The 11288-nt window shown below is 47.6% G+C and overlaps 1 protein-coding gene across 2 annotated transcripts; it reads right to left on the bottom strand.

Annotated features, from left to right (window-relative positions):
• Nucleotides 1-1058: 1058 nt before the first annotated feature.
• On the bottom strand, nt 1059-11059 carry tars2 (threonyl-tRNA synthetase 2, mitochondrial). 2 transcript variants are annotated; one of them, XM_027003103.2, is made up of 18 exons: nt 10565-11059; nt 9490-9668; nt 8883-8997; nt 8677-8798; nt 8458-8566; nt 8083-8147; nt 7915-7993; nt 7609-7755; nt 7415-7513; nt 6594-6760; nt 5797-5959; nt 5431-5568; nt 4995-5072; nt 3702-3802; nt 3483-3584; nt 3329-3401; nt 3104-3218; nt 1059-2788 (listed from the first exon to the last, which is right to left on the bottom strand). In XM_027003103.2, exons 1-18 carry the CDS (start codon nt 10646-10648, stop codon nt 2646-2648), a joined length of 2079 nt encoding a protein of 692 aa, XP_026858904.2. In that variant the 5' UTR covers nt 10649-11059; the 3' UTR covers nt 1059-2645. The 2 variants fall into 2 exon arrangements, with proteins under 2 accessions (XP_026858904.2, XP_035386385.1); XM_035530492.1 differs by lacking the exon at nt 4995-5072.
• Between the last annotated feature and the right edge of the window lie 229 nt (nt 11060-11288).

Raw genomic sequence — 11288 nt, 5'->3', positions numbered from 1 at the left:
GGCATCGCATGTGATGTCATACGGATATTCCCTGCAGGTGCCTTTTTGATGAAAAAATGCGACAAAGAACCTTTTATGCATGTGGTGCTTTTCCAACTTGGAAACCGGTACTTCTACAGCAGTTGTTTTCACCCAAAAGGGGGCGCGGTCATTCTGAAAACGGAGAGCTGACGTGTGCCTGCAGTCATCCGTAGCTTTACTGCACGGCGGTGGGGCCTCACATCAGCCGATAGGTGCCCAAGTCGGTTTTTTTTGGCTTGTCCTTCAATTAGCCAAGTCTGCCGCTGCCAGTGCGACACATTTAGCCTAGGATCAAATGTTAGCGTGAACGCATTGCTAATTCAGAATTTATAAAAGCACGTTCAAAGGAATATACCCGAACCATTACGCCAATCATTGTTTAATATAGAAGTCAGAGCGGTCTTTGCTCTGAGTAAAAATGGACCGCTATGTGACTTGTTTATTTATAAAACTACTTTCCATAAACGTCAGCCACCTGTGTAACACTGGAAGTCCGACGTCTCCGATAATTGAACAGAAGAGTCAGTGCTAGTGCTCAGACACCGACTTCAGAAAAGCAGGACGATATTACAGAAGGCGATATTATAGCAGATATTACACTGACGATATTCCAGCAGACGATATTCCAGTAGACAATATTACACTGACAATATTCCAGTAGATGATATTACACTGGAGCTTTTGAAACATTTAATCATGAGCCTTCGGATGCCCTTTTCTGTCTTGTATATTAGCATCGTCGTTTTAACTTCTATGTAACTTGGCACAGTCACAGTGTTTCCCCAGATTTATCTAAATCGGTCGTTTGTGAGTCCCTTTCTCCACTGCACGCTAAAAATAATTTCAGATGAACTTTGTGTGGCTTTGCTTGGAGAATAAACAATAGTTTCTTTAAGAGAAGTGTGTGGAGAAAGAGCGAGTGAGCAAGAGAGAGAGAGATGATTATCTCCAGTAAAGTTTCTTGCAGTTGTTACCAGGAACACAGCACACTTTAGTGACTACAGTTGCTGAAATAAAAAAAAAAAAGAATCCAAGACTGGCATCAGGAAACATTTACTGGGTTTAGTATGGAAATACATTTTCTGAGGGGAGGGGGAAGACATGGTAAACATTCCTGCCTCTACACAAAAGCTGGTCACATGACTCCAGCCCTGCCCGTGATTGGGTGCATGTGGCGATAGAAGAGGCCCAGTACAGCTTGTCAGTCATGTGACCAGGTCAGTCATGTAACATGCAGAGCTGGGGCAATCAGGAAGAGGCCATTGGCCGGCCTGTCAGTCATGTGACCAGCTCAGTGGCGAGCGGAGGTCCTGCTGGCATCGGAAGGTCGTGCAGGTGACGCGTGTTGGATTTCACCAAATTAGTGGCACAAGTTTTTCAGTAAACATAAGTGTGGAGGCTTCGTACAGGCCCTACCTGTGCTGCTGGCCTGGAGCAATGAGTGTGACCAGGTCTAGAATGTTGATGTAGCAGCAGAAATTACGGCAGACACACACACACACACACAGACAGACACTTCACCCTCTGTGTCCAGCCTGTGGAGCGCAACAGTCAGACCTTTGATCGGGGTTTTTCCTTCTCACCATCTCTCGTCTCGTTCTCTCCGGTTCTCCTGCTCTATTACACTCCTGCTTACATTAAGATGGGGGCTGAAGACACCACACACACACACACACTCTTCTGAAGTCTCTGTGATAATGGTGTGTTAACGGATCTGACTGTCTGGGTTGTCAGCTCTGAATCTGTTCAGTGTCTGTGTGTGTACATTCCTGCTCTGACAGTGTCTGTGGGGTGTGTGTATGTGTGCGCGCGTGCATACTCCGCCCTTCTTTGGTTGCTATGGGTGACTCATGCTTTTTCCATTTTGGTGCTGTTTTGAACAGTAAACCTCCCTAATCACTTGTGTCACTGACCCCCTCTACGTCCTGTTTTTAATAACAACACAACCACTCCCTTTCCTACAATTTTCCAATTTTAATGAAACCCCACCCCCGCTCTCTCTCTCCCTCTCTGCTTTCTCTAACCTCCCTTTCTCCCGCCTGCCCTCCCGTCGGGTCCTTCAGACACAGGATCCATTCCGTTTTACATAACAGCATCACCGAGCAGCAATAAAACCACCCTACATCACTCAGGTACATCGTTTCAAAGGATGCGCTGTTTTCTGGGACCACCGAACATAAGCTCAGGTCCTGAGGCCTCTCCTGCCATTAAGGGACTGTCTCAAAACAGAACCCAAGAGATGATTTATGAATGAAGTTGTTTTTTTATTGGAAACACAACAGTTAAGCGGAGAGTACGAGACTTTGAGGTGGACCCATTCCTTGCCTTTCCATTGACCTTCTCCTGATGGAGTTGAGGCAAAACAAAAAGGGTCCGTTTGGTTTAGGTGTTAAACTGATGGAGAGTGTGTTTATATGCTGTGTGTGTGTGTGTGCAAGATAAAACTTGGAGAGTCAAGTTTATATGCAGCCAGATGGAGCATCATCTTGTGTGTGTGTGTGTGTGTGTGTGTGTGTGTCTACGTGTTTCAGATGTTTTGGGCTTGGCTTGTGTGTTACTGTCGTGGGGTGGGGAGAGGAGTTTTGCAGGGTGGTAAAGGTCAGGGTCATAACCTCCAGGGCTGCTCAGAACTCGTCTTGGTTGCTGCGGCTATCTCGGAGCTGCGTCAGTGATGTCATCGCGTCCTCCAGTGACCTCTGACCCAGTTGCTTCCCTCCTCTTGTCCGCACATTGACGGTGCCACTACTCTGCTCCCTCTCTCCCACCACTGAGAGAGAGAGAGAGAGAGAGAGGGAAGGAGGGAGAGAGGGAGGGAGGGAGGAACAGATAGAAAGAGGAGAGGAGAAGGAGGGAAAGAGAAAGCAAAAACTTTTTTTTAGGCATCATACTTGAGCTGAGATAAAGCGTACATTCCTAATAAGTACTCCATCACTAACACGCACACCCCAAAACGGCAGCTAAGCTTTTAACGTCTGTGTATACAACTGGTACGGCTTTACTGACGGCTCTGACACGCAGTAACTGCACCGCCCAAACACTCCGGACCAAAACACTTCAGAATGCAGCCTGAACAGCCTCTGACCAAATATGAAGTTGTACTGGGCCAGCTGTGCTGAACGAATCTTCCTGTTTAACGTGGCGCCGTGGTCATCGTCAATGTCAGCCATAAAGCCTGCCTCCTTTAATCTGTGCACCACCTTAAAAAAACAAACAAACATCAAATCAGTAAGTGAAAGGTAATGAAGTATTCTTAGTTTTGCGCAGTGACATCAAAGATCTGCCGACCGACAGGGTGATGTTCACTCACATCTCGGCCGTAGCGCTCAATGTCAGTCCCTACAGGGAGCACCATGACCTGAGCTGGTGACAACCACAGAGGCCTGAGATGAAGAAAAGTGAGTATTATAGAAGAATTCACACACACACACAAACACACACACACACACACACACATCTCTCACCATTTCCCACTGAAGTTTTCCGCCAGGATAGCGATCATCCTCTCCAGAGAGCCCAACACTGCTCTGTGCACCATCACAGGTCTGTGTGCTGCCCCGTCCACCCTAGGACGGGGACAGAAGATGTTTACGGGGACGTGGAGGACCTCGCTGCGCTCAAACTTACGTCGATGCCGCATCCAGCGCCGTGCTCACACGCACCAAACGCCGCGCTACACTCACCCCACATACTGCAGGTTGAAGCGGATGGGCAGCTGGAAGTCCAGTTGGATTGTGGCGCACTGGTGCCGTCGACCAATCGCGTCGCGAATCAGAATGTCGATCTGGACAGACACAAGGCCACGCTAGGAAGGTCCAATCAGCTCTCTGCATTCATCTCAACAAAATCATTTCCATCTCCATGCTACAAAAACAACATATCACACTGAGGTACCCGTGGTAACTGGGTACAGCCACGTGCAGAGGTAACCGTATTCAGATGCTTGTGTGGCTAAACGCATTCAGCGCAGTAATGCAGTAATTAAACAGTTTGCTGACTTGTCGATAATTATGCACAGGCAGAATTGGCCTGGTAGCAGTATGACGTGTAAGAGCCTGCCTGGGGGCGTCAGCACAGCCAGGACGCTTAACGACCTGCTGCATGCGAGCCTTGGACCAACTGCTCAGTTACAGCCCATTGACAGGCAGTCAGGAGGGAGGAATTATATGAGTGTGTTCAGGAATCTACTCCTCAAGGACACAAACACACACACACACACACACACACACACACACACACACTCGTTCCCTCCAGGGCTCACCCAGTGTCTCTGAAGGGTGGAGTTGAATGGACACTGAGATGTTTCAGACAATGTCGAAAACAAAACAGAGGGGAACTGAACAGATGTCAGCTCATGTCTGCGGCACAATTTATGAACGTTATAACATGCAGTAGTCAGAAACTTCAGCTCTGGGTGCATCTCAAATCCAGCAACAAACTGCACCAACTTACCAAAACACCCACAGACACAAAAAAAAAACCCACTGGGACAACCATGACTCAAAAATCAAAACTACTAAGTTATTAGACTCTAAAATGTAAGCAAGAACCAGGCTGGTATTTGCTCACCATCAATGATATAAAGCAGAAACAGTGAGAAACAATTGAGACCAGGCTGAGTGACTGCAGTCCAACCAGAGGAAAGAGCAAAGAGCAGCAAATGTGTGAGCTGCGTGAACACGCCCTCTCCACTGCACAGACTGCGTGAACACGCCCTCTCCACTGCACAGACTGCGTGAACACGCCCTCTCCACTGCACAGACTGCGTGAATCTCTTCACAGCCTTCATCTCTAACGAACACAAAATCCAAATCACGTCCTTATTGACTCGGCTAAGCCAGGGTCATGTGACCCGGAGGACTTTTCCCCCCCCCCCACACGTGTGTGCGCGCGTGTGTGTGTAGTGCAGCGCACCATGTTTTGACGTGTGTGTGTGCAGTACATGGTGTGTGTGTTCACTGTCTTGAGTGTCTCACCTTCGGCCCATAAAATGCCCCGTCACCAGAATTCAGCTCCCAGCGCTCGCCAAACTTCTGCAGACTCCTATCCAACTGCTGCTCCGACACACCCACCCACCCACACATAAGTGCACGCAGACACTTACAGATGCACACATGCAACCAAATGCATGCACAGAGGTTACTTTTGATTTATTTACATTTTCATTTTATTGAAACATAGAAACTGTCAATCAAATCACCACTTGCGTCATTATATGAATGTGTTGCTCCATGCTTTGGCAACATCTGAAAATCCTAATTCATGCCAACAAAGCCATGCAAACTGAATTAAAAGGGAGAGAGGCTAGAATGGACAGGAGGAGGTGGGAGGGATCAGGGGGAGGAGTCAGTGGGAGGTGTCAGGGGTGTATGCTTTTGTATGCTATTACGAGACTGTAACAGGACCCGTTACCTGCTCCGCGCTGTCCCAGAGGGCGGGCTCTCCCAGGCAGGGGGTGGGGCGTGTGGACAGAAGGCAGTGGAAGGTGAAACCAAACACACGATACACACTCCGCACAAACTCCAAACATGCAGTGATCTCTTCCTCCAGCTGCAGAGAGAGAGAGAGAGAGAGAGAGAGAGAGAGAGAGAGAGAGAGAGAGAGAGAGAGAGAGAGCAAGAGAATGCATGCAGTCCTAAAGCTGCACAAGGTTTCTCCCAGAACTTAACTCATTACTGGTGGTGAACAGTAGCTAAAGCTAGCCTGAGCATCTATAATGCCCTGCTTTCCAAAAAGTGAGTATGGGCCTGTGCGGGTGTGTGTGTGCGCGCTCTGTACCTGTTCGGGGGTACAGAAGATATGTGCATCGTCTTGGCAGAAGCGGCGGACCCTGGTTAGACCTCCTAGCGCCCCCGAGTGTTCGTTGCGGTGCAGCGCGCCAAAGTCAGCCCAGCGTAGCGGCAGCTCCCGCCATGACCGCACCCTCTGCTCATACATCACGCTGCAGGGGGCGAGACGACACGCAAATGACACAACCGGTGGCCAATCACAGGCTCAGAAATCCTTAGAACACCCAGGGATCGTGGATACATATGAGAGGAAGAAGAAATGACTAAACCTGCAGAGAAATTCATTCAAGTCCCCTACCGTTACACACCCCTACCGTTAAACACCCCTACCGTTAAACGCCCCTACCGTTAAACGCCCCTACCGTTAAACGCCCCTACCGTTAAACGCCTTTTAAACTGAACCAGTGCTTTTACCAGCCTACTACACAGCTATGAGTCAAAGCAACACATCCAATATGGCACTGAGCTGAGCTTGAAGCTAGCACAGACTCACAATCAACTGACTGCAAAGAAAGAGTGACTTTCATCTTATGTTTTCATAATTAATAAATAAAAGAAATTAACTATTCCATAGGCCTAAACCATTAAATATTTAGAGTCTTGTTTTATATATGTTTCATCAGTGCTGTTACTGTGTACATGTTGCCAGTACTCTAGATTTCCAACATTTATGGTGGTTTTTCCTCCTCTAGCAAAACTAAATGAGCTGAATGAAGAGGCCAGCAGAGGGCGCTGTAACACTGCCCAGACTGCACTGAGGGGTTACAGAGTGTGGGTCTTCCTTACCAGTGAGCAGGGCAGTTCATGGGCTTGAGGGCAAAGGTGTGCGGCTTACACGCCACGGTGAACATGTTCTCGCTGTAGTGTTCCCAGTGACCGGAGCGTTCCCATAGTGACGTGCTGTACAGGGTGGGGGTGATGACCTCGCTGAAGCCCCGCCTTCTATATTCACTCTGACAGAGAGGAAGAGGGAAACAGGAAGAACAAATGAGGGCAAGAAGAAGAGGTGTAAAAAAAACAAACAAACAACTCCCCCCCCAAAAACAACCCCCACAAAACCAAACAACAATAACAACAAGTACAAGGATGGAAATGGAAGTGGATGCCTGTAGATAATGTGTCCTCTTTCTGAACACTCAAGACCAGATAACGTGTCCTCCTTCTGAACACTCAAGACCAGATAACATGTCCTCTTTCTGAACACTGAAAACCATATTACGTGTCCTCATTATGAACACGGTCTGCAGCCCAGATCATGTGTTTTTCTGAACCCAAAAACATGAAACCCTATTTGTTTGCATGTCTGCAAACAACTAAAAAAATATGTACATATTATGTAAGATAAAAGTATATATATATATATATATATATATATATATATATATATATATATATATATATATATATATATATATATATATATATATATATATATATAAAAACAGTTTGTTGAATCAGTAACAAATCAGTGTTACATCAAAGGCTGGTACCTTTATAAAGTCTGTGAGGGTGTAGTAAATAGCTGGTATGCTAATAAAGTCTGTGAGGGTGTAGTAAATAACTGGTACCTTAATAAAATCTGTGAGGGTGTTGTAAATAACTGGTACCTTAATAAAGTCTGTGAGGGTGTTGTAAATGTGGGCCCCTTTTGGCAGGAAGAAGCAGCTGCCAGGACTGACGTCGTTGAAGAAGAACAGCTCCTGCTCCTGCAGACGGACACACAGCATCGTTACGCAGGTGGCCACGGCCCATCTTGTGGTGGCTCGTGGTGGAGGAGGAGTACATCTAGAGGAGGGCTCACCTTGCCGATCCGGCGGTGGTCTCTCCTTCTGGCCTCCTCCTGCTCTCGTAGCCACTGGTCTCTCTCCTTCGTTCCTGGAAACGAAACGGCCATCATCCTCAGCATGCCTTCCCCTTTAGCGCCACCCGGGAGAGTCACAGGGGACACCTGGAATGGGTGTGGGTAAGATCCACGTACAAAACATAAGAAGCACAGATCAGGCAGATATGATGGGTATTTAGGGAGGAGCCTAGCTGGGGCTGCACTGGGGGGGAGGAGCCCAGCTGTAGTTACACTGGGGGAGGAGCCCAGCTGTGGCTGACACACCTGCAACATCTTAAAGGAGTGGAGGAATCCTGTATGAGGGAGGAGTGGACCAAGGCACACACCTACACTTTCCCCACACCTGGTACAGAGAGAGGGAGTGGAACTGTATTAGAGAATGTACGCGTTTTCACATTAGGACATGCAGCCCTGATGGTTACACACACACACCTGTAGACACTGACTGTGTCTCCCTGTGTCACCTCCTCTGCCAGCCGCAGCTTCAGAACATTGTCCTGCAACACATCACGACATGGTCAATGAGATCCTACAACACATCATCCTAACACACAACACGACCTCACGTCATCCAACACGTCATCCGACAACACAAGTTGACATCTAACAACAAAACAAAAAATTCCCAATACAAGAAAACACTTTCCTGTAAAAAAAAAAAAACCCAACAACAACAGTGTTATCCCATAATAAAACACACTTTACAATTTTAGAAGGTGAAGGAAAACAATTATAATTAGCCTACAAAACATGACATCATGCTACTTCATAGCTACATTACCCCTAACGAGGTCATGCGGTGCTGACCTGGAAGAGCTCTCGGGCTTCTTTCACTGTCAGCTCTAGTCTGGAGAGAGGAATCTTAAGCCCTGCCTTCTCCATACACCTCAGCTCCACCTCCTCCAGAGACACAGGGCTGAGGAAGATGAGGACAGACAGATGAGGAGGAGAGGGAAAATGCGCACACACACACACACACACACGGCTGAGGAAGAGGAGGGACACACACACACACACACACAGTACCTGTTTTCTAGCTGATAGTCACAGTAGAGTCCTGTGTCAGACACCCCTTCTCGGTACACCTGAGCACCAAAGTGCGTCTCCATAACACCACCCAACACACATGCTCCGGTCCTCCACACCACCTACAGCACCACACACACACACACACACTTATCCATGTATCCATCCACAGCCTACGTGCTTTCAGCACTCCTTCACACACATACCTCTTTACCCTCCAGGGAGTCAAAGCCTAGCAGCTGCAGTTCACAGTCTTCCAATAGAGGGCGAGCTAACTCCCAAAGCTCCCCATTGACTCTCCCTACGACTGCTCCTTTTACACTGTAAACACACACACACACACACACACACACACACACACATATATGCAGTTATCTCTTCCAGACCCATGCAGGTGTCTGCTGTGTGCCAGGACAGAACAGAACACATCCCCCCCCGCAACCGGCCCGGCATTTTTGCTGTAGTCCAGGTCCCAGCCTGCTCCAAATGCATTGGTATGGGAGCAGAGCACGCTGGAACGAAGCAAAATGTGGACCGGCTCGCGGGACTAGGACGGGAAACGCTGGGAGGAGGTTTCCGATACAAGCCCCTCTTTCCCAGCCAGCTGAAGCGAGCTGTGAACATTACGGAGTGCAGCGCTGTCGATTCTTTAACGGCCCAACACAACAGCAACTGTACTGGGGTTCCAGGGGTCAGGACAGTTCATCTCCTAAAACTTAGACTCATGATGAACTGTTTTTGACTACAGACAGTAAGGTAAGTGTTTGAGGATTGAAGTGGGAATTCTAACGTAGAACAAAGCTAGGAACTCACCGTGCATTATGGGCTATCTGGAGTGGAGTCGTGACGCCGGACAATCCTTTCACTGTTTTACCGTCAGCCAATCGGATGCTTAGATCCTGACCCTGCACTGCCCCTTTCTCCCCTGACCGACTGCTCCTCAGAGCTTCAAAGACCCGTAGTCGCTCTGACTGGCCAGAAGGGGGATGTAACTACAACACACAAAATAATCATAAAGTAATAATCATGACATGCTGTGTGAATCATTTCACAAAACAGGATTTTACATCCGGCATTATATAGTCAAATTTACTCCAGGGTCATAGTTCCACACCCACTCATATTTTCTAAGAGCTTTAACTGGAAACAAAAAAGATAATAATAATAATAGTAATAACAATAATAATAACAATAATAATATCATCAAACCCCAACACTGCCTAACATGTTTTAAATGTAATGAAATTTAAAAAATTAAGTGTGATAAAATAAACTCTCATCTGTGATGAAACTCATCTCTCAAGTGTGATGAAATACACATACATATATTTAAATATTACATTTTACAACTTCAAAATGTCAGAGAAAAATTCTGAAAACAGATTCAAATTCAGTGTAAAAAGTCCTATGAAGTCCACTTATTTCAGTTTGTGGGACAAAAGATTAAAAAAGATGCTGCCCAATGTAACAGAACTAGAAAAAACTTGGTGGAAATAGATTGCCATAGAGAACATAAACAAACCAATTCAGTGCTTTTATTTGAAGGTGGACAGGAAGGTGGTCAGCCTTCCTAATCTGGACAATGACCTGGATAAAAGGATTCTTAACTAAGTACGTGCTACGGATTGGCATGCGTTTCTAGGAGCATGGTACACTGCACGATGCACACGTCTCCGGGTAAGACCCCAACACTCCTAGCTGCTCTAGACTAATGGCAAAATAGCAGTGTAGCAGAAATCATCTGAGAGACGCTGGTCAGATTTAAGAGACTGCTAGAGGACGTTAGGCAAAGCATCTCCGCGGGTCATATGCACACTAGTTTGCAGAAGTGAGAGGCAGCTGCTCTTTGGTTTACGCCAGCAAACACTAGGTTTAAAATCGCGCGCACCTTGCTGTGGCGTCTGCGGTCTCGCAACGCTGATCTCAGTGTCACGCGGCGGAGGGACCACCGCGCGAACAAAGCCATGACCATTTTACATCTGAACGGCAATATTGCGAACAAAATACTTATTTATTCCCACAATGTCGGTGACACAACGCGCGCCGCCATGACACCGGAGCAACTGCGAGGGTATCCAGCCCCCATTGGTGGAGCGCGAAAAGGGGCGGAACACGCTTTCCGGAGCAACCCAATTAGAAGGAAGGATGAGGGCGCGTTCAAGCGCGTCAACGCGCGAGTGCGCAAGGCAGCAGGACCGCTAACAACGAAAAGCTCTGCATGGACTTATGCGCACGAGAACTGGAAGAAACTAACAGTTTGAAGTGTAAAGTAAGAAAACGCGTTTCAAAAATACAAAACCTCCCCCTTCAGTTCAAGTCCCTGGACGCGCACGAGCGCATTTAAACACACTGCAGAGAAAAGGCCATGAGTGTCTCGCGGTAGTCCTACCCAACCGGCGCGTGATCTCCGCGTGAGTTCGGGCAGGGGACGGCTCACGCGAGGTTCAAAATGATTGGCCCGCGCTGCCACGAAGAGACGAACGACGCATCGACTAAAAGGCCCGCAACGATGCGCGTGCGGTTGTACGTCATCCCGCCGTCCGTGATGCAGACGTGGAGACGCACGAGCCCCGTATTATCGCGTGTTGCTTGTGGTTTTAAACTTTATTGAG

The sequence above is a fragment of the Electrophorus electricus genome, chromosome 10 (assembly GCF_013358815.1).
Source record: "Electrophorus electricus isolate fEleEle1 chromosome 10, fEleEle1.pri, whole genome shotgun sequence".
In the NCBI taxonomy this organism is placed as follows: domain Eukaryota; kingdom Metazoa; phylum Chordata; class Actinopteri; order Gymnotiformes; family Gymnotidae; genus Electrophorus; species Electrophorus electricus.
Note: the sequence above shows the minus strand (reverse complement) of the source record. Positions and strands in the feature narration are given on the sequence as shown.